General features: G+C 34.7%; 2 protein-coding genes across 7 annotated transcripts in view; one reads left to right on the top strand and one right to left on the bottom strand.

Moving 5' to 3' along the window:
- Window positions 1-22,546, bottom strand: part of FUCA2 (alpha-L-fucosidase 2) — a 54,918-nt gene that overhangs the window by 4,474 nt on the left and 27,898 nt on the right. Inside the window, exons 8-9 of one of the 2 annotated variants that reach the window (XR_004352490.1) lie at window positions 22,261-22,415; window positions 19,195-19,833 (exon numbers count right to left, since the gene is read on the bottom strand). The gene's annotated coding sequence lies outside the window, so the exon portion shown is untranslated. Of the gene's footprint in view, window positions 1-19,194; window positions 19,834-22,260; window positions 22,416-22,546 lie in introns of those variants that run through there. The other variant, XR_004352491.1, reaches the window with a different exon arrangement.
- The window catches only part of PEX3 (peroxisomal biogenesis factor 3), a 35,353-nt gene that overhangs the window by 11,200 nt on the left and 1,607 nt on the right, over window positions 1-22,546 (top strand). For 2 of the 5 annotated variants that reach the window (XM_032650931.1, XM_032650930.1), the window contains exons 3-11: window positions 1,975-2,056; window positions 8,217-8,260; window positions 9,518-9,642; window positions 9,930-9,996; window positions 10,104-10,158; window positions 10,689-10,857; window positions 12,669-12,739; window positions 14,832-14,954; window positions 20,737-20,833. In XM_032650931.1, coding sequence (XP_032506822.1) covers window positions 1,975-2,056; window positions 8,217-8,260; window positions 9,518-9,642; window positions 9,930-9,996; window positions 10,104-10,158; window positions 10,689-10,857; window positions 12,669-12,739; window positions 14,832-14,954; window positions 20,737-20,833 — 833 coding nt within the window. Of the gene's footprint in view, window positions 1-1,974; window positions 6,203-6,331; window positions 6,415-8,216; window positions 8,333-9,517; window positions 9,643-9,929; window positions 9,997-10,103; window positions 10,159-10,688; window positions 10,858-12,668; window positions 12,740-14,831; window positions 14,955-20,736; window positions 20,834-22,546 lie in introns of all 5 variants that reach the window. The other 3 variants (XM_032650932.1, XM_032650933.1, XM_032650929.1) reach the window with 3 other exon arrangements.

The following is a 22,546-nucleotide window of genomic DNA, read 5'->3' as shown; positions in this document are numbered from 1 at the left end:
ATTTGGGAGAAGTGCTTATTAAATTTACACTCTCACTGTTGAGACAATGCTTGGATGCATAACTGACACCACAAATGAAGTTTGGGGATGCAAAATAGTCTAGTCCCGTTTAAGTGCTAGACTGGGATAAAAGAATTGTTCTGCATTAAAAGTCAATTGTACTGATACAGAATTATCCAAGCTTGCTTAAAAACAGGAGGTATGAGGAAAGATTGGGAATTCTAGTTGAACATAAGCTTGTTATGAACCAGAGTATGATGTGACTTCTGGAAATACTAATTTAATCTTAGACTGAAGTAATAAAGTCTGTGGTTCAGCTCAAAGGTAGTTATAACATGCTCTGTGGTAGTCAGAGCAGAGGTCCATTTCTGCCTCTCACATGTTAAGAAGATACAAACTGACATGTGTCAGAAGAAGCCCAGTAAGGATAATAATAAAGAGAGCTAACACTTACTGAGCATTTCCATGTGTAAAGAAGCACTGTTCTAATGCCTTTTATCCTTAATCCTTACAACAGTCCTGGAAGGTAGATCCACTGTCATCCCCAGTTTACAGATGAGGAAACTGAGGCACAGAGAAGTTAAATAATTTGCTCAGGGTCACACAGATTCAAGGCTGGTGAAGGGTTGTCCTGTGATTTGTGGTTGGACTGGGGATGTTTATCATGGAGACCAGGTGGCTAAAGCAAGACGTGAAAGCTGTATTCAACTCAATACAGAAACATATTTGTTCAGTGTTAGTACAGATGGCTAGAAGAGAAGAATAGCCTTGTCTTTGGTTGAGTATGCTGAAGTGGAAAGTCAGAAGCTCTTATCTCTCAGGAGAATTATTGAAGAGATTCCTCTTAAATCATGTTGTCATACCACATCATCTTTAAAGTTCCCTACAACTTTTTCTGAATTTAGGACTCTAGTGTTGCTTTTTCTTGGTAAGATAAAATACCATGTTTAGGCTAGATATATATACCACGGACACTAAGAGAGAAACCACATTTTACATTGACTGAGCTGCTACTTTAGTTAGTGGTCTAAACAACTTAGGTGATTTAATCATATATCTTGAGGAAATACGCTGAAGCTACACAATGCAGCACTGAAATAAATGTTTAGAGTAGGTTAAAAGCTGAATTTTCTATAGAAAAAAAATAACATGGATTTGTCATTAATATCTTGCCTTGTCAAGAAGTAAAAATCATACACTAATGTTTTCCCTTTTAGAATATGGCATTTGTAATCTCTTGATATTTTTTCATTTTATCACTACTTCTTTAGTGTTAGAAATACATTTTAAATTTATGTATGTACATTTCACCAACATTTCTTATACCATGCATAGAGCCATAAATAAAGTAACTCCCATAAATTACATGCAGTCTTTTTTTTCCATAGAGTATTATATCTTATTGTATCTTCATGTTGGTATTCGAACAATAGCCATTGTCAAAACCAAAACTACAGCTCGGCAGCTCTTAATTCCTAGCCTGGTGCACTTTTGTCTAAGGTTGTAACAAATGCCTGTTGCTTTGTAGTATTTAAGAAATAAATGTTTTCTAAAATTAGAAATAAAATGTGAAGCAAGAAGTATAGCTAAAGACAAAAGATCATTTTATTGAATCAGAAATAAACATTTATTGTAAAAGATCTGGAAAAAAAAAAGAATTATCCATAGTCTGTAGCCCAAAGACCAACACTGTTAACATTTGGGAATAATTCTTCCCATTCTTTCTTCTACATGTACTTGTTTGCATCACTATGATCATAACATGTATATGCATAATTTTGCTTCACGTGAGCAGATAAATGATTTATTAGTAGGTAACTGGTTTTTATTCTTAATAATAATTTGAAAGCCCTGACCTTCCTTACCAACCCTTCCTAGTTGCTAGTCCTGTCATATAGGCTAAAACAATGTGCATTTCTCAGTGAAGGCAGTCCTATCACTTGTGACCTTTTTAATTTTCTGTTTGTATTATAGTGCTGTCCATGCTTCCAACACTGAGAGAGGCCTTAATGCAGCAACTCAATTCTGAGAGCCTTACAGCTCTGCTAAAAAACAGGTAAATGCAAGTTACAGCCATTCTCATTTATACATTGCACTGAAAATTTATAGAATGTAACTGAAATACTTTTCAGAAGTCTTTGTTTTCTTATTTTTCTTTCTATTTAGAGCTTATAATAAGCTCATTTAGAAAAAAATATTTACTTACAATATCATTTAATTAATATTTTGTCCATTTATGTTCTACCTTGATGTGCAAAGTATTTAGGGTGACAATATTTGTATGTATTCTGGTTTTCATATGAAGAGATCTTCTGTCACTTTGACACTTTTTCAGAAATTTAATTATTGAGTACTTAGGGAATGTGTTCCTGAGCCAGATGTTGTGAAACGACAGTAATGTTAAATATTAAATATTAACTCTTTAATATTCTTAAAGAGTTTACATCGTACTAGCTAAAGCATGTGAACATACATTTTAAATAACGAAAGCATATGAACTTACATTTTATATCATTAGCAAAATGAAGTACAAATATAACATGAACATATGATAATGATAATTTATCTTACCATGACAGTGTACTGTGTACAGAGCACTTTCATACATAGGACCTTGTATGTGGGGAGTAGTGTGTATTGGAGTATTGTAATTTAGTGTGATGCTGTGTTAGTTTGAGAAGACTTCCAGAAGGAAATGGCTTCTTTTAATGAACAAGAAGGGGGGTGGAGGGGAATGGTTTCACTAAATATATTTTAATCATTTTGGCCTTATCGAAAGATATTCATTTTCCTTGTAATCATCCTCCAGTAGTCAGGGGAAAGAAAATGCTCTTTCTGGGGTGTCTCTTTGTGCCAGGCCCAGTGCTAGATACATTACTCCCATTTAAATTCCACAGTATCCTTGTGAGGCAGATTTTTTTTTTTAACATCTTTATTGGAGTATAATTGCTTTCCAATGGTGTGTTAGTTTCTGCTTTATAACAAAGTGAATCAGCTATACATATACATATATCCCCATATCTCCTCCCTCTTGCGTCTCCCTCCTACCCTCCCTATCCCACCCCTCTAGGTGGTCGCAAAGCACCAGGCCGATCTCCCTGTGCTATGCGGCTGCTTCCCACTAGCTATCTATTTTACATTTGGTAGTGTATATATGTCCATGCCACTCTCTCACTTCATCCCAGCTTACCCTTCCCCCTCGCCGTGTCCTCAAGTCCATTCTCTGCATCTGCATCTTTATTCCTGTCCTGCCCCTATGTTCTTCAGAACCATTTTTTTCTTTAAATTCTGTATATATATGTTAGCATATAGTATTCGTTTTTCTCTTTCTGACTTACTTCACTCTGTATGACAGACTCTGGGTCCATCCACCTCACTACAAATAACTCAATTTCATTTCTTTTTATGGCTGAGTAATATTCCATTATATATATGTACCACATCATCTTTATCCATTCATCTGTTGCTGGACACTTAGGCTGCTTCTGAGGCAGATATTATTAACTCCATTTTGCAAATAGGAATTTAGTGCTCAGGCAGGTTACGCAGCAAGCTGGACAATTTCTTTGGAGACATTTTCTGTAGTCAGATAATACCTCCCAAAATAACACTGAATTTATATACAATTGGTTTGTGTACTTTTTTTTGGATGGGGGTATAAATTGTAATTTTTTTATTAGAAAACAAATATACAACTTGGAATGGATTTGAAGCAAATTGTGTCATAACAGTTTTTAAGTGGCTAAAGCAAAGTTTAAAAATCAAGTAACAGGGACTTCCCTGGTGGTCCAGTGGTTAAGAATCCGTCTTCCAACACAGGGGATGCAGGTTCAATGCCTGGTCAGGGAGCTAAGATCCCACACGCCATGGGGCAACTAAGCCTGCACGTCGCAACTACTGAGCCTGCACGCCACAACTACTGAGACTACGCACCGCAAGTAGAGAGAAAGCCCACACACGCGCCACAACAAAGGATTCCACATGCTGCAACTAAGACCCAACGCAGCCAACAATAAAAATAAATTTTAAAAAAATAAATAAAAATCAAGTAACAATAAAAGAAAAGTGTATGAGCACCTGGATAATACACCCGTTTTGCAATAGTGCAGCTTTTAAATACATATTATTGACTGTCCATAATCCACACAAAGTTACAACTCTGCACTTCAACAACATGATGACAGTCCCTAAAGAAAATGACTTAAAAAAAGGCATAACCAAAAAAAAAAAAAAAAAAAAGGCATAACCTAGATATTCCCTCATTCAACCAACTGATCAGGTTTTTTAATCTGATTAAAGTATAATGCTAGTGATAAGAATTTTTTCCTTAGTTTCATGATTCTTAGTGGCTGACACACTTTTACTACTACTTATGGATGTAAGGTTTGGTTTATAAATTAGTTCATGTGATTATATAAAGAAGAAACATATAGAAAAATAAATTTTAATTGCCTTAAGTTTTAGTCTTACTGAGAAGGCAAGACAAATGAAATAAGTGAATACACTTTTATAAAAGCAACACAGACACACATTAAACATAAGTGGGATTCTTTCTTGGTAACCCTGTTTCCTGTAAGGCCCTACATTCCCTGTGTTTTGGGGGATTCAAGATAATTAAGATAAGGTCTCTTTCTCTCTAAGACTTTGTCATCCAAAGGAGGAATTAGATGAAATAAATTGTCATAATTCAAGACATACTATGGTTAGTCTGTGGTAAAAAGTGAAAGCAAAATGTGGGGAGAAAATGTGGGAGGCTAGAGAGCAAAGGGATTAATGATGGGTAATGCTTTAAAGAAAAGGCATGAGGCCTCTTTTCTTTATAACACAGGAGACTTTCTTAAATTCTTGGAAGGATAAGATGCACAACAGTTCTCCTCATTGCCTGTTTCCTCTTTAAACATCTCCGTGTTATTTTTTCTTTCCTTTCTTTGATTTGAAATTACTATTTGCAGTTTGGGGGCTGGGGGAGGGGAGAATGTCCATTTGAAAAGTATTTGCATAAAGAGACGCTTGAGCCCTTACAAAGTGTGATTAAAGTAAGGCCTCCAATCTTACGACTGCTTTTGTATTGGTTTTCAGTCAACTCCGGCCTCATAAAAGCCTGTCAAGCAAGTTAATTTTCTCCTTAAACTAATTGTGATAACAACTAATCAGAAATAAATGAAAGGTTTGATAGTCTTATTTTATCAGTTTTATAGCAGCAAATAAACAGCCACCACTGCCTTTAATATTTGGCATTCTTATTGATGATTGATAATGGCAGTGTAGTTTCAATGGCAAAGGATCTTAAACATCCTTCATCACAAGACAGGTAGAACACTTTGAAAGGATTAGTTTAATTCTTAAACATATTTTAGTAGTATTAAAGAGTCTGATTGTATTTAACTTGGAGTTGGTTTCCATCAGACAAATCATTTGAAAGGAATCTTGGCCTAGAAAGTACTTTGTTCTACATAGGTTTGGAATCAGAATCTTTAAAACAGATAAGGTGAATTTTTTTTTCATTTTTTGTAAATGTATATATTAAAAATGATTACCACAGTCAAGCTAATTAACATATCCATCACCTCATGTAGTTACCATTTTTTTGGTGTGTGGTGAGAACACTTAACATCTATTCTCAGGAAATTTCAAGTATACGAAAGCATTATTATCAACTGTATTCACCGTGCTGTACATTAGGTCTCATAACTCAATTAAATCTACTTTTAAGTCTGATAGTGGTGAATGTCAACATGAAGAAATGTCCTGTGTGGCTATAATTCAGTCCTGTCCCACCAAAATCATGCCAAATAAGTACAGTTTCCAGACAGATACCCTAGTTTGCCCTTCCACAGCCTGCTGCTATTGAGCACTTCCTGTGTTAAAATTTTGGAACCACTGTTTTCTTATCTTGTTTCATTTAGAATTTCTATAACAATCACTTTGAAATTTATCTTAGATAACATTCAAAAGAAGTGATTTACTTGCATTAAAATACCTAACCCTTGAATTGTGGTTGATTCCCAATTTAATATGGGACTAAAATATGGTGTTCTGCCACAAGGCCTGAACAGTAGCGTAAGGTTGCAGCAGGGCCTGGTAGGATTTTCTCCATATATCTACCAAACTTGTGCCATCTAGGAAAGGGACACCTGAAGCTCTACAGTCTCTCCAGTGCCAAAGAAAGATAAGAAGCTAGTAGTATCCCACAATTGTAATGGTAACTCATTGTCTGATTATAATTATAAAGAATATGGGATTGTATTTTTTGTATCTTTGTGGTTTTTTAATTTGACTTTTCTAGTAATTCATTTTTATTTTATTTTACCAAACTGTTCATCTGTGACAGATTAGAAATAAGAAAAAAACCTGGTCCTACCACAAAGGTGATTTGAAAAGCCCTGAACTTCATCCACGTAGTATACACACACAGTGAGTGGAGTACTATGCCGTGGTTTTTAAAAAAAAAAACAAAAAAATGATGGCTACTATCTCTATACTATTATGGAATGATCCCCAGGATATATTGTTATATTTTTTTAAAAGATAAAGGAAAATGTGTATAGAATGCCACCATTTATCTAAGGGGGCAGATATGAATATATATACATATTTGCCTATATAAAGGAAAACAATGGGAAGTTAAAGTATATTTTTTTAATAGTTACCTATGAAGAAGAAAAAGAATAAAGGTGGCTAGGAATGGACTTCTTTGAATATGCTGTGTTGTATAAATTTGAGTTTGGAACCATATAAATATTTTACATATTTATAAAACTATGTTTAGTGTTTAAAAAGCAATGTTTAAAAAGTGATAGTAAAATAAATGAAATTAACCCAAATGCGTATCTAGTTGATGTTGTAATCACAAAAAGAGAAACTATGCCAAGTGACTTTAAAACAGAAATTTGAGGGCTTCCCTGGTGGTGCAGTGGTTGAGAATCTGCCTGCCAATGCAGGGGACACGGGTTCGAGCCCTGGTCTGGGAAGATCCCACATGCCACGGAGCAGCTAGCCCCGTGAGCCACAATTACTGAGCCTGTGCGTCTGGAGCCTGTGCTCCGCAACGAGAGATGCCTTGATAGTGAGAGGCCCGCGCACCGCGATGAGGAGTGGCCCCCACTTGCCGCAACTAGAGAAAGCCCTCACACAGAAAAGACCAAACACATAAATTAATTAATTAATTAATTAATTTAAAAAATAGAAATTTGTGTGTTTTTAGTGGGATATATACTCTTAGAGCATACAGAATTGGAAAAAAAAAACTTAAACTGTTTTCACTGTTGCTATTGCTATTCTGAGACTGTTGTCCATAGAGTGAGGGATGAAGCAAATTAGTAATTATGTTAGTTTCACTGATTTCTAGTGTGAGCAAAAAGAAATACAGATGTAAGAACAATGAGATTGTTAAAAAACCCAGTGGTCCTAATTTTGAATTAGAAGTATCAGTATGAATTCATGATGTATTTTATCTCTTTGAATATATGTTCATATAAATAAATACATACATATATTGATATTTACTAGCTTAGTCTACTGAAAAGGCTTAGAAATAATGACCTACCCAGTAGCAATGAACATCCTTAATCAACGGATTAAGTCTCAGACTACCATTTTCCACTACCAGGAACCAGGACTCTCAGAGAAATGGATGATTCCAGGTTTGCAGCAAGAATTGAACAAGGTGAACCCAGAACAGCTTTTTATGTCAGAGAGCAAGGAAGTTGTCAAAGACTAAAGGGGTCATGTCAAAAGGACTTAGGAACTAACCTGAATAGTCCCACAATAGTCAAAGATGGGCAGTTTGAACATCAGTAAGGATAATAACTACAGTGGGTAGAAACACATCAAACACACATTAAAACGCATGTGTTTGTAATGATACTTTTAAACAAAAAATACTTCATTACTTACCTTTGAAGAGTTATAGAACCTACTGCATTATTTATAAAACAGTAAATAAGGGAAAGAAATAAATATTCCTGCTTTTCCTGTCTGATTTTATAATACACATGCATATGCTCAGAAGGAGGAGAAAGACTGGAAGGATATACACCAGGATACTATGAAAATGGTTATTATCAGTTACTGAAATTACAGTTGTTTTTACTATATTTTATGGGCTTTGTTTTCTGCAGTTATCCTGTGATAAAATATAATTAAGTATAGAGCTGTAAAGTTCAAAGTTTTCTGTTAGATTACCTATATTACTATTTTCTGATATTTTTCTTTAGGCCTTCAAACAAGCTAGACATATGGGAGGATCTGAAGATAATAAGTAAGCCTGCGTATTCTGTGCAACAGAACAGCCTTAAAATATTTTTAATGGGAAATTTTTGTACTCTATTATGTGGGTAACTCTTCTTTACCTACCTCATAGAGTTTTTGTCAGATTAAATAATTCTCATAAAGCAAGTAGATCAATGGTCATAGAAACTACTCAATAAATTTTAGCGGTGGTGGTGGTATTATTATTGTTATGATAATATGTAAACCTGTCCTAGACTACGTATATGCATATTAGGTACTGATATCTACAATATATACTTTGAAGGAAGTTTTTACTCCAACCCAGATAGTAACTTTACTTTGATATTGTATGCAAACTTTGATTAGTGATAAAAATTTGTAGCAAAAAGCTGCCCTAGAATAGATGTATCTCGATGTCTCAGAACTTCATACTGTCAGTTATTCCTGTGTTTTCCTATCCATTCAACTAATCCTTATCAACTGAATCATGCTTAAACTTTACCTATTTGAAAATGAACTAAACTTTTGTACTACCCTGTATTTCCTTTCAGCTATTGTACTTTCTCACATCCATTGTATAATACAAAAGATTTCTACATTCCCTGTCTTTCCTTCTTCACTCCTACTCACTCTTTGACATACTAGAGCCTCGTTTCCAATCGTGTATCTCCACCCCAGCAGATGTCTCAAGCATCAGTAGTAACTTCTGTGTTGCTAAATTCACTGGACATTTTCATCCTACTAGACCTCTCCACAAGAGTCAGCACCTTTCTCTCTCCTCTGTTTTGAACACGCTGTCCTAGCCGGGTCTCTGGGTGTTTCCCTGTCTTTGTGTACCTTCCTCCAGCCCTTTAATGGGCTTATCCTTTATCCCCTTTTACCTGCCATTGACGGCAGGAGCTCTTCCATGCTCAGCCCTCTTCTCTTACTCAGGACTGACTCCCTGGACAGCTCTGAGTTCTGAGGCTGCAACACTTAGTGCTTCCCAGTCCTTTCTTTTTTTCCTTTCTAAGCTAATAATATATAACCCTTCACTGAATATATCCGTTATTGTTTTTTTTGGTTATTGTTTCAATTAAGGGATCATTTCTAATTTACAATAAACATTTTTTAAGCAGATTAACTATGAAATGTTTTGAATTGATATATTTTTGTACTTGAAACAATTACAAATGTATTTTTAAAGTCATCTTATGAAAAAATAACTGTAGGAATGGTTTGTGATTTTACACATTTGTTTATATTTTAATAATTAGTACCAAGTGGTTTTCTTTTCTCTGTAAAGGTTTCACAAGAAGTATCGTAGCTGTGTACAGTACTTGCATGCTGGTGGTTCTTTTGCGAGTCCAGTTAAACATAATTGGTGGATATATTTACCTGGATAATGCAGCAGTTGGCAAAAATGGCACCGTAAGTTTAACAGACTTCAATAGATATTGCCCTTTCTTTCAAGAGGTTCAAATTTTAACCAAATATTATTTATCATGATAATTCATATAGAATAAATATCTTTATATTTCATGTGATTATAAACTTTTAGCATTATTATTCTTCATATTTTGAAGCTAGGCTTTTTGTTATGTTAAAGAATAGTATTTTTCCTGTCGTTCCAGGTCCTAAAGAATCTCAGCTCAAGTTATAATGAAAATATTATTATTTACTAATAATATTGGGTACCTTATTTCTGTTTTATACAGACAGTTCTTGCCCCCCCAGATGTCCAACAGCAATATTTATCAAGTATTCAACACCTCCTTGGAGATGGTAAGATTCTTATTCGTGACCTGTAAACTAATTCTGATTCATTAATTTGTAGTATTGAGGAATTGAAAAAGTCAACAACGCTTTTATGTTTGTTTTTGCTTTAATAGGCCTGACAGAATTGATCACTGTCATTAAACAAGCTGTGCAGAAGATTTTAGGAAGGTAAGGCATTTTGCTTTGGCTTTTCTGACTTACTGATTCTGATGAATAAAAGAAAAATTCAAATTGTTCTAATGAAGCTAGTGATTTGACAAATGGTGGTCTGCGAAACTCTTAACCTAATATGGACACAGCCCTGCGGTGTTACATTGTGGAATCCATTTTCTTCATCAGTATCAACCTTTTCATACTAAGGGAAAAGATTTAATATTTCATTGTTTATTGATTGATTTCCAAACAAACCAGAGATATTTGGGTCATGAGATAAAAAACCTGCTTTTAAAAATCTGTGTCTGAGGCTTTTAACTCCCGTTGATACAGTGGGAATTTTCTTGTGAAATCTGCAACAAGATTTTTCTTGGTCCTTAACGGGTAGCTGATTTCTTAATCTACTCTAGTGATTTCACAGTCAGCAGTTTCACGGTTTGACTGGTTGAAACAGGATCTCAGGTAGTAACCTGTTAGGGTAAGAGTGTGTATAGGATGTGTTGTATAGTTTCAATTTATCCCAATTCCCTTTTCTCTGTTTCTAGTGTTTCTCTTAAACATTCTTTGTCCCTTTTGGACTTGGAGCAAAAACTAAAAGAAATCAGAGATCTCGTTGAGCAACATAAATCTTCTTCTTGGATTAATAACGATGGATCCAGATCTTTATTGTGCCATTATATGATGCCAGATGAAGAAACTCCATTAGCAGTTCAGGTGCTTAATTCATAACCATTTAACCAAACGAATTACTCTTTTTTTTTAAGGTTTTTTTCACTATCTCTTAAAATTTAGATTTCTGAGTCTCTTGAAAGGTAAGTGATTGAAAGACATGTATTTCAGTAATAAATAAAACCTCATTAATTTAGAAAACAAACTGTAAATGGAACTGACTTCCAGTTAGAAAAAACTTTAGATATTCAGCAGAATTTTATTGAATATTAGTTATGTGACAGACACTAGTATGATTGGCATATAAAATGAATAAGACGTATTCATTACACCTGGGGAACACAGGAGACAAATTCAGTTCCTTTGGCTAGAGCATTTCTGTATGAGGTCAGGTAACAGAAGATAAAGCTGGTAGTTGGGGCAAGATCCTAAAGAACTTTGTGTGCCAAGATAAAGAGTCTGAACTTCCATTTCAAATTCTAATCAAGCCAGTACCACAATCACGTTTGCTTTTTAAGATGAATCAATGATGGCAGTATCTGAATGGACTGAAGGAGTCATCCAGTTGAGAAACAAAGAAGGCCTAATCTAACATATATCAACTATGGTGTTGCTATACACTGGTGTGTCCCAGCCAGTTGTGATTTAAGTTATTCATTGGTTAAGAATAATAAAAATGCCAAAGATTACAGGTTATAGACCTCATTTTTTAAAAATTTTATACCTAAGTGGATTGCATCCATTCTTTGCCATTGAGAGAAGAATATCTCTCACTTAACAATTGGAGAAGTCTTAGACCAGAGAGGCCCCTATGCCATACCTCAGCGTAAAGGTCCTGTTAGAACAAAGACTGCCATGTTTTTCATTGCCTGCCGGTTTCCCCCTTGCCCAGAAACCCCAGAGATAGATGTTTGTGGGTACTGAGAGACCCTGCATTCATGAATAGGCCAAAAAAAAATTGCAAACCATCTGAGGAAACCCTGTGAACTGCAGGATGGAGGCTAAATTGAACAAGCAGAACAGACCTGACAGAATTAATGAAAGAAACCGGAGAAAACTTACTTACAAATTAGAATCTCAAGGAGATGCAATAATAGTATTTAAAAAGCTTTCTGAAATGATAAAGCAATTTCCAAATTTTAAAATTCAACAGTGGAATTAAAAAAGAAAATGAGGGCTTCCCTGGTGGCGCAGTGGTTGAGAGTCCGCCTGCCGATGCAGGGGACGCGGGTTCGTGCCCCGGTCTGGGGGGATCCCGCGTGCCGCGGAGCGGCTGGGCCCGTGAGCCATGGCCGCTGAGCCTGCGCGTCCGGAGCCTGTCCTCCGCAACGGGAGAGGCCGCAACAGTGAGAGGCCCGCGTAACGCATAAAAAAAAAAAAAAAAAAAAAAAAGAAAATGATTCAAAAGAATGGATGAAGAGAGGGGTGATAGACCAAATCTTACCTGAGTTAAATTTAAACCTGCAACTTCAGATTGAAAGGACACACAGAGCCTTAGACTAAACTAGATTGATGAGAAAAGACACATACATATCCTGATAAAAAGTCTTAACAATCAAAGAAAAAAAATCCCTGGCCTCTGCAACCTCAAAGGCTATTTTTTTCTTTGTAAGTATATTCTAGAAATGTGTCCAAGAGGGGTCAGATAAACAAAGATCTTACTGTGACTCATGTTCTAAATACTGCTTACCTGTGCACATGAACCTTTATAGTGTTTTGAGTTTAACATTTTTTGATTGTTGATAGAACATAGACTTTTAGGCTTCCTGAACTCCTGAGTTTATTAATACGATTTGTTTCATCATAACCCTGTGCTAATATTTGAAACCCTGAAATGTGGCCTTTTAATTTCACAGGCCTGTGGGCTTTCTCCTAGAGATGTTACCACTATTAAACTACTCAATGAAACTAGAGACATGTTGGAAAGGTATGTATACTGCATGTAACAGAAAGCATGTGTTTCTTTTTTTAATGTACTTATGACCATTTTATAGTTTTTTTTGAACAACGTTCAACATAATATTTTGTTAAAATTAAATTTAAAATCTATTCCCCTGCCTTAAGTAGGATTTCCTACCTAAACTAATGGTCCTCTTATTAGGGTGGGGAGGGAAGCAAAGATTTCTTTTTAGGATACCCATGCCTTGCCCCCACCTACTTTCCTAGCCTAGAGACTCTGATATACTAGTTAAGGAACTGGAAGATAGTTAGCATTTATATTTTGAGGAAAGCTTTCAAGGGTGATTCTCATATGCTCAGTGTGTAGTGGTAAATGGTTAACAACCAGCCCTGTAAAGAAAAAAGACCAGAAACAAATTGTAGCCACAGCAGTGCTGACTACCAACTTGACGTCACTCAGTGCTGACTTGGAGAGTTGGGAAAACTCTTGGCAGCCAAAGCTAGCCAGCTCCAGCTAGGCCTCAGGTGTAGACACATGTACACACATGCTTATGTGTATGCACACACACCTGTACTTAATTTTGAGAACTACTTCCCCTAACCCTTTCAGGATAGTCTATAATGTTCCTAAATCTTTGAGTGATAAAAATTTCACATCCTCCCTAAACTGAGTATTACTATTTTAAATTACCCAGAAGAAAGCCAGAGTGTTAGAAATGGAAAAAGCATCAGATTATGCATTAGAAGATGAGAGGACCTAGATACAAGGTTGGCTGTCCTATTTATTATCTGGTCAACCTTGATTGAGCCACTTAACACTCGTTGAGGTAGTTCTATCATTGTGAAATCTTAGTGGTAATACCAGTTCCATCCACTTTATCTTAAGTGATTAAAATATCAAAGTTTCTTTTCAATTAAAGATAATTTAAGATCATTTTTTCTATTTCTGTTTAATGGTCAAATTATATCCTTTGTTTATAATATTTTTTCATAATCTTGAAGAAAATCAGCAAATTTTTAGGTTAACTCAGCTACTGACTACTATCTGAATTCATCAAGTTCTAGTCCCTTGACTTTCTACAGTAGCGATCTCCACCTTTTTCTTATTCAAACCACTCCATGAAGCTCTAAGAAAAGGTCATCAGTGAACTTTTGCCAAATCCAGTCAACATGTAATGCTCATCTTACTTGGCCTTTCTCTAGTAATTGACACTGGTGATCAAGGCTTTCTTGAAATTCCTTTCTCTTATGGCTTCAATGAAAAATCTAATTTTTCTGTCAGTTCTCAGATCATTTCTTCTTAGGTTCCTCTATGCCTGCCTTTCCTTTAAATATTAGTGTTTCCCAGGTATTTGTTCTTATTTCATCCTCAGGCTGCCCTAAGCAATTTTATGTACTCCTATTAATTTACTGTCTGTATGTTAGTAATTCCCAAACTTATAGCCCTAGCCCTCCACTCTCATGAGTTGAATTGAGATTTCTACATGTCGAAGATAGAACTAATCTGTTCAACTAGGCAGTTTCTAACTCTCATAGCATACATATATTATTCTTTATATCAAAGAGTTTTTGTGAGGTACTGACATGATGTAACAAAAAGAGCTTGAACTTTAAGATCAAAAAGGCCTGGGTTCAAATTCTGGCTCCCATATTTACTAATTACATAACCTTTGGACAGATTTCTTCATCCCTCAAGTATCCAGTTCCTCATCTGTTGTACATGTTAATAAAATATTCTGTTTCACTGGGATGATATGATAGAGTATATAAGGCAAACCAATAACTTGTGACTATAAGAGGATTCCTCTTCAAGTGTTTCCTCAAGAGAAGTAATACTATTTATTGATATTTATAAAAATACACTTATAAAGTGCTGCCTAATGTAAGAAAATCTAGCAAAATGCATGAATATTCTCATTGTGTTGTGCTAAATAATAAGCTCACTTTTTATGCTTAACTTTTAAGATTGACTCCTTGATATATTTTTATAGTGTTTTAGTCTAAAAACTAAATTGTGACTAGAAATGTTGGTGGTTGTCAAAGGTAACCACATCGTTACTGAATCTGTGTCCTTTTCGATTGAGAATCTGAAAAGTAACTTATCCTCTTATTTTGTGTAGTCCAGATTTTAGTACAGTTTTGAATACCTGTCTAAACCGAGGATTTAGTAGACTGCTAGACAATATGGCTGAGTTCTTTCGACCTACTGAACAGGACCTGCAACACGGTAACTCCATGAATAGGTAAGAAGACATAAAAGAATGTTATCAGTCTAAAGAATGTTCTAATAAAATAGTGCTTTGGGATGTGTTTATTTTTTGTTCCGGGTAACAAAAATATCTTAGAGGATAAATTTGAATGTTTGTTTTTTCAACAAATTAAACTCTGTTCAACCAATGACTCCTTCATTAGGAGGAGCTCTTTCAGTATTCAATATTAAAACTTTTCATTTCTTCCAAAAATTTTGCCACTATATAAAGTACTTAAGTTGTGAAACTATTTTTCTATAGGCCAAATTTCAATTATTGGGGCTTTTTAGATTTAACTCTTTAGAATACAAAACTGAAAATGTTATTTAAGTTTTAATGTTTTCTCTTATATTATTCCAGTACTATAAGCGATAATTAGCCTGTATAATTCAGCCAAGCATTCTTGTTTCTAAATTCCCACTTGATGAATTATCTCCTAGTTCTACAGCCCTTATTGTAGGATTAGGAATGTTTAGTTAGTGCAATTGGTAGTGATTTTAATCATAACTATTACTAAGTCATGGATTCACACTGCCAAAAGATATCTTATGGTTTTATTATATTCTTATCATCTCAGCATGAGCACCTTGAATCTCCTATTAGGATTTACACTCTTTTGCAGTTTTTTAAGTTAAATTCAGAAAATAATAGGTACTAAATCAATGTTAACTGACTATAAACCCATCTGTTAAAATTAAGGGTAACAGTAACTGATATGCAGTATGTATGTGCAATGTCCAATTTAATTCTGAAATACACAGGGCAAGATTATTTTATTTGCCCAGTTCTCTGGGACCCATCTTTATTATACAAAAAGGAATAATTTGCAGTTAACATTGAGGATTTGGAATGCCTAGCATCATAAAATTTATTTTCTGAAGCAATTTAAATATCATCCTAAAATCTTCTTTAGCAGTTCTTTAAATTATCAAAAAAAATTTCAGCCTCTATAAAATACTCAAGGTGCTCCAGTCAACAAAATTTCACTATAATCTCTACCTAGCAGAAGTATTAGTCATTTCCTGAGTAGTTATAAGAATTGTAATAGTTGATATAATATAAACAAATACTTGATCTTATACACTAAAGAATTATAGAAATTATGTTACAATTACATCAGCCATTGATAGTCTTTTCTGAACTCCTGTAGTACTCATTATCACTCCTGTAGTACTCAGTGTTTATACTTAACTATTGGCAAAGAGAGAAAGTATCACTAATTATGTGTACTACAATTAATAATCCAGAACCCTCAAGAGAATTAACAGAAAAATGATGTAAACTAATAAAACATTAAATTTTACATATATATGTATATATTACATATGTTTATATTTATGTATATACTATATATACAACATGTGCATATAACATATGTGTATATATAAACATATATATATATAATATTAAAAGTTTTCCTATCACAAGAAACAACCCAATAGAAAATATGATGGATAAACATGGGATGTAAAAGAAAAACTATACACTTAAAGTATGAATATAGATATGAGTCCTAAATAAGATATAAACAAATGAAATCCAGAAATATATAGCAGTAATAATAGTGACCAGTACTTCTGTTTTCTTTTTCTACGTACAAGTATGATAGGTATTTTTCAGAACATTATCTCATTGAATTCTTAAAATAGCCCTAGGAAGTAAGTACTAGTATCTTCCTCTTGCCACAGGTGAGGAAACTAAGACAGAGAAAAATTAAATAATTTGTGGTCACGCAGCCAGCGAGTAGTAAAGCCAGATGTTCACTCACATTTGTCTCACATCAGAGCCTGGAATTTCTAGTTATTCTCCAAGACTGTGACTAATTAGGGTTTATTTTAAGAATGCAAGGAAGTTTAAACATTAACAAAGTTATTATACTAATTCATAACATTAATAAGTTAATAGGACAAAAAACAAGCATCATCTTCAGTGTTGCTGAAAAAGCATTCAATAAAATATAACTTTTATTACTGATAAAACCTCTTCTAGAAATAAAAAATCCTTTTTATATAATAAAATATTTGAAATCAAAAGCAAATGTTATACTTAATGGCAACACACTAGAATTATTTCCATTAAATTAAAAACAGTATAAAAATGGTCACTATTGACATATTTATTCAGCATCATTTTATTATTCTAACCAGTGCAGTAAGACTAGGAAGAGACAATTTTGAGAACCAAATTCAGGAATGCCAGTGATTTTTATAGATTTATTTTGCAAAGAGACACTTACTGAATGTTTATTACTGTATAATGAACTGTTAGTTGACTCTTGATTTTCTAAGTTAAATTCTTATCTTCAGAAAATGACATTAGTTTCAGAAAGGGAGAGAAAAAAGTTATTGTTATATGAAAGTGACATGATTTTATACTTAGAAATCCAAGAGAATCAGCTAAAATTTGTAAAGTTAGCTTCCCAAAATTAATCTATATATGTGGTCAAAGTACCATCAAAATCCACTGAGGATTAGAGAGTGGTTGCTTTGTTATTTTTGAACCTGAAAAATTGATAGTACTGGGCTTCCCTGGTGGCGCAGTGGTTGAGAGTCCGCCTGCCGATGCAGGGGACACGGGTTCGTGCCCCGGTCCGGGAAGATCCCACATGCCGTGGAGCGGCTGGGCTCGTGAGCCATGGCCACTGAGCCTGCGCGTCCGGAGCCTGTGCTCCGCAACGGGAGAGGCCACAACAGTGAGAGGCCCACATACCGCAAAAAAAAAAAACAAAAAAAAAACTGGTAGTACTAAAGGAGGAATAAAGGGCTGAGAATACTCAAGAAATTATTGAAGAAGTAGAGCAATGAATACTTTCCCTATAGAACATGTATTATAAGGTACAGTTATTCAAATAATATGTTACTAGGAATAGATGAATCAGTGAAATCGGATATAAAATCCAGAAACAGGCTCTAAAATATACAAGATATAAAATATGATAAAAGTGAGGAAGAGATGTATTGTTTAGTAAATAACAGTAAGACAGTCATTGTAAGATGACTAATTGTAAAATAAAGTTAGAGCCCTTCTGTACCATACTTATAGCCAGAAACAAAAACAAAAGCAAAAACCAGGGGGTTTAAACAATCAAAACATAAATGAAGTGATAGAAAACAGGTGAATATTTAGCTGATCTCAAGATGGAGAAAGTTTTTCTAAGAATGAAAGTAAAGAACTTTATATGAATAAAATAATGTTTGGCGGTAAAATTTAAAAGTTAAAGATCAAGCAAGTTATAACTTTATAATTAATATTAAATGCAAATGATATATTGGGGAAGTATTTGCAAATTATATGCATCATATACAGAGGTTAATAGCATTATATACACATCAGTTAAGGAAGGAAACCCAAAGAAGGAGATGGTCAGAGACACAAACATAATTCACAAAAGAGCATGTAGAAATGACCAATTTGTCCATTCATCTAAAATCTGTTTATTAAACATCTGCTGTTTATCAAGTACTTTACTAAGTCTCTGTCCTCACGGATCTTATAATCTAGTAGGAGAAACAGTAAACATAATTGCATAAACTATGATAAGTGTTATATAGGAAAAGAATGTTGAGCATATAATAGAAGTATTTGAACAAACATGGAAAGTCAAGCAGAGTTTGCAAGGAAATAATTTGAACAAGAACAAAAAGATGAGGTCTTGGACAGAGTGAGGCAGTTGACATTCAGAGCAGAAGGCATAGCGCAAAGACTTTGAAGACAGGAGGACCACAGTAACACTTCGAGGACCTGGAAGACCAGTGTGGTAGCTGAAAGGATGGAACTAGGGAAAGAATGGTGTGAGATGAAGTTGGAGAATTCAGCACATACAGGTTATGATTGTCAGCTTGAGAATGCTGGGGAGCCACTAGAAAAGTGGCAGGAGAGTGACAAGATGGGATTTCCATTGTAGGATCACTTTGATTGCTTTGTGAAGGTGGAATTGGGAAAGTAGACATTGGGGGTGGGACATAGCAATGGATGAATGAAACTTTTATTAATCGTGTCAACAAGTATGTTTTGAGCACACACTGCACCAGGCCCTTTACAAAGTGCTAGGATAATACAGTGAGTGAGGTAGGCATGAAACCACATGGACCTTGTGTGGTAGTGCTGTCTTCAATTTCTGTGGAAGACAAATTCACTAACATATAAAGAGACACATCAAACAAAAATCATGACAGGTTTTGAAAAATGCTGCGAAGGTACCAAGGGGGAGAAGTGGTGGGGTGGGGGGTGGGATGGTGAGATGAATTGGGTGATTGGGATTGACGTGTATACACTACTATGTATAAAATCGATAACTGTTAAGAACCTGCTGTATAAAAAATAAATTTAAGAATTCAAAACAAAAAAAGAAAAATGCTGCAAAGGTACTGTGAAGGAGAATAATGACTGATCCCTTCAGGAATGCATAAATCTCTCCACTTTTTTCATTTTAAGCATTCCCTCAAATCTTAGCACAGCATACTAGTTAGATACCATAGCTTCAGCATTTTCATGATATTTAAAAGGAAAATTTTAGTGTAGTCCCAGGTTTAAATGTATGAAATGTGATATTTTATGTAATAAACCAAGCCTTTAACCCACACACAAAAAGTAGTTTCATTAGTTGACAGTCATTTTATATATATAGTCACACATAACATTCATTCATTCATTCATCCAGGAAATGTTTATTGAGCATTTACAGGTTAGAAGGTCATTGCTGTGGTCTAGAGAAGAGATAATGCTTAGTGTGGATAGGTTTGGCAATGGGGAGAAGTAGACACATTTAAGAAATATTGAGGATTGTGGAGAGGCTGGATGTAGGCAGGAGAAGGAAGTACCGATGATCCCAGGTTTCCTTCTTACTCAGCTGACTAGATGACAGTACAGTTCACTGAAGTAGAGGAAAAAAATTTTGATATTGCTAGTAATTAAGAGAAATACAGACCAAAACTGTGAGATGCCATTTTCAGCTATCAGACATATGAAGGTTAAAGAAAAAGATAATGCTTGATGTAGAAAGAAGGCATGATAGAGCAGGTATCCTCATAAACTGTTAGAGAAGCAGAGAGCATTTGGCAATATACATTTTAAAGCTTAAAAGCATTCATACCCTTCGACCCAGTAATTTACTGTAAATACAAAAAGTTATTTATATTAAGGAATATTAGGCAAAAACTTAAATGCCCAACTGTAGGGAGCTGATGATACAAATTGTCACAGCTAGAGGATGGATTACTATATAATTATTAAAAAACAGACAAAAACTTTGGAAGAACTTTTAATGAGATGGAAAAATGATTATAACCTGTGAATAAAAATGCAAAACAAGTGTTGCTTGGGAGGTTATAGTTGTGTGTTAAAAACACAAAAAGTATAGATACGTATATACAAAAAATTACTGGAAGGGGCTTCCCTGGTGGCGCGGTGGTTGAGAGTCCACCTGCCGATGCAGGGGACACGGGTTCGTGCCCCGGTCCGGGAAGATCCCACGTGCCGCAGAGCGGCTGGGCCCGTGAGCCATGGCCACTGAGCCTGTGCGTCCGGAGCCTGTGCTCCGCAACGGGAGAGGCCATGACAGTGAGAGGCCCGCGTACCGCAAAAATAAAAAAAAATTACTGGAAGAAATTAATTATGATGTCAATTGACATCATAGTTGTTATTTCTAGGTGGTAGAATTATATGTGGTTTTTATTTTCTTATTAGTACTTTTCAATGACTATTACTTTTATAATTAAAATATTAAGTTCCTATAAGATAATATAAGAAAATAATTATTACTGTGATGATTTTTCAGTCTTTCCAGTGTCAGCCTGCCTTTAGCTAAGATAATTCCAATAATAAATGGACAGATCCATTCAGTTTGCAGTGAAACACCTAGTCATTTTGTTCAGGTAAGAGGAAAGCTTGGGGGTATTATTAAAAACAGACTGTACTCTTGGTTATGGTCCTGTTTGTCCAACATAAAATTACATTTCTCTTCTATGATATTTGTTCAAAGAAACCAAAAACTTGAAACCACATGTAGGGTATGGTAGAATGACCCATGAGAGTAATAACGTATCATGGCACTTTTATGAGGTTGGGAATACCTTTCTCCATGTTATAGTCCAACACGTGTTAGACTACATTTTAGTCCAAATACATTCTAGTGGTCAGTTGAATTTACAGTGTTACTGTTTTGCATTAAGCTGTGCTAGTAGAAAAGTTGAGCCTTGAGGCAAATCAGCAAACTAATTCCTCACATTTTGAGGAAAAATTTAAAATTTTTGTGGGAAAGTAAAGCATCTTAATAGCTAATAAATACAACAGTTAATAGTGCACCAATATACTGCTCATTAAAAACTGCATACTCAGTCGGTTATTTAAATTTTTCATTAGACTACCTATAACTCCATCTCCTTTCTTAGGAAAGCATTTTAGAATACATTGAGTAAGACTGATTTTATTAAAAGGACAACTTTGAATCCATAGGTTTTTTTCCAAGTCACTTGCAAACTTGGAAACTGTATAACAAGTAATAAATCACTCACAATACACCTCAGTTCCAAACCACTGCCATAATGTGCAGTGCGAAGAGACCTAAGTGTAAAGATGGTATCTTCTCAGTATCGTTTATCTCTGTGGATTTCTGCTTGAGGACATGAAGAGTCCTGAGACTATGGGTTGTAATTCTTCCTTTCTCTGTATAGTGTCATTAGCTTGTCCTTAACGTGCTACTTTTCCTCACTGTTCTCTTCAGTCTTCTGTGTCATCCTCTCACCCATGAGAATTAGCCATTCATATTTCAGAAGAAAGAATGAATAAGGCTGATCTCATTTCACTTAATTTTAAGCTTAATTTAAGCTCAAAAAATCTTAATTAAAAACTTAGTTTTAAATTTTCTGTTTATTTTTTTAAATTTTTACATGTATATTAGTGTGAGAAAAAAAGTTATAACTTCTGGCATTTAAACCTTAACTTTATCTTTCTCCATTTTCATGAAGTCTCTGGCTTCATCAGTAAGCTGTTCATCTTGACAAGTGGGAAATACAGCTAAGCGTAATACAACACCAGCTCTGGTGCTTAAGTAATTTATGTTCTACATTAATTAAAGTCTGTATAATTGAGGATGAAGACAAAAGGTTTCAACCTAGTAAAAACATCACTGATACGAATGCTTAGTAAATTTTCTTAGTGTGACTGGATGTAGGTTGAGTTTATAAACTAGACCATTAATTGACAAGACTTCCACCAATTTTTTTAACTATGATTTCTATGAGTTAAAATGCCACGTGGTATTCAGAGAATTTAACCTTGAATTAGTGAGATCAAGACTTACCTAAGCTCACTTGGGTTTTCTGATGCTTAGGAGAGAACACAAAGGATAGGTTCACTTCTTGTTTCTCTGCTGCTCACAGGGCACTTAATGGTTTCTGTTGTCATAGATCCTTTCACTATCTGGAGAAGCCTATGGACGCCTCCTCAGAATAATGCCTATAAATGCATATTGTAAAATACATAGGTTTTAAAGAAAACCAATTGCATACAGTTTTAAAATACTTTTAAAAATCAAATTTACGATATAGCAATATTGCTTCTTTGTTCATGCATTAAATAACAAGATG

Source organism: Phocoena sinus, chromosome 12, assembly GCF_008692025.1.
Source record: "Phocoena sinus isolate mPhoSin1 chromosome 12, mPhoSin1.pri, whole genome shotgun sequence".
NCBI classification, from domain to species: domain Eukaryota; kingdom Metazoa; phylum Chordata; class Mammalia; order Artiodactyla; family Phocoenidae; genus Phocoena; species Phocoena sinus.
This window is presented reverse-complemented; position numbering and strand designations above follow the sequence as displayed.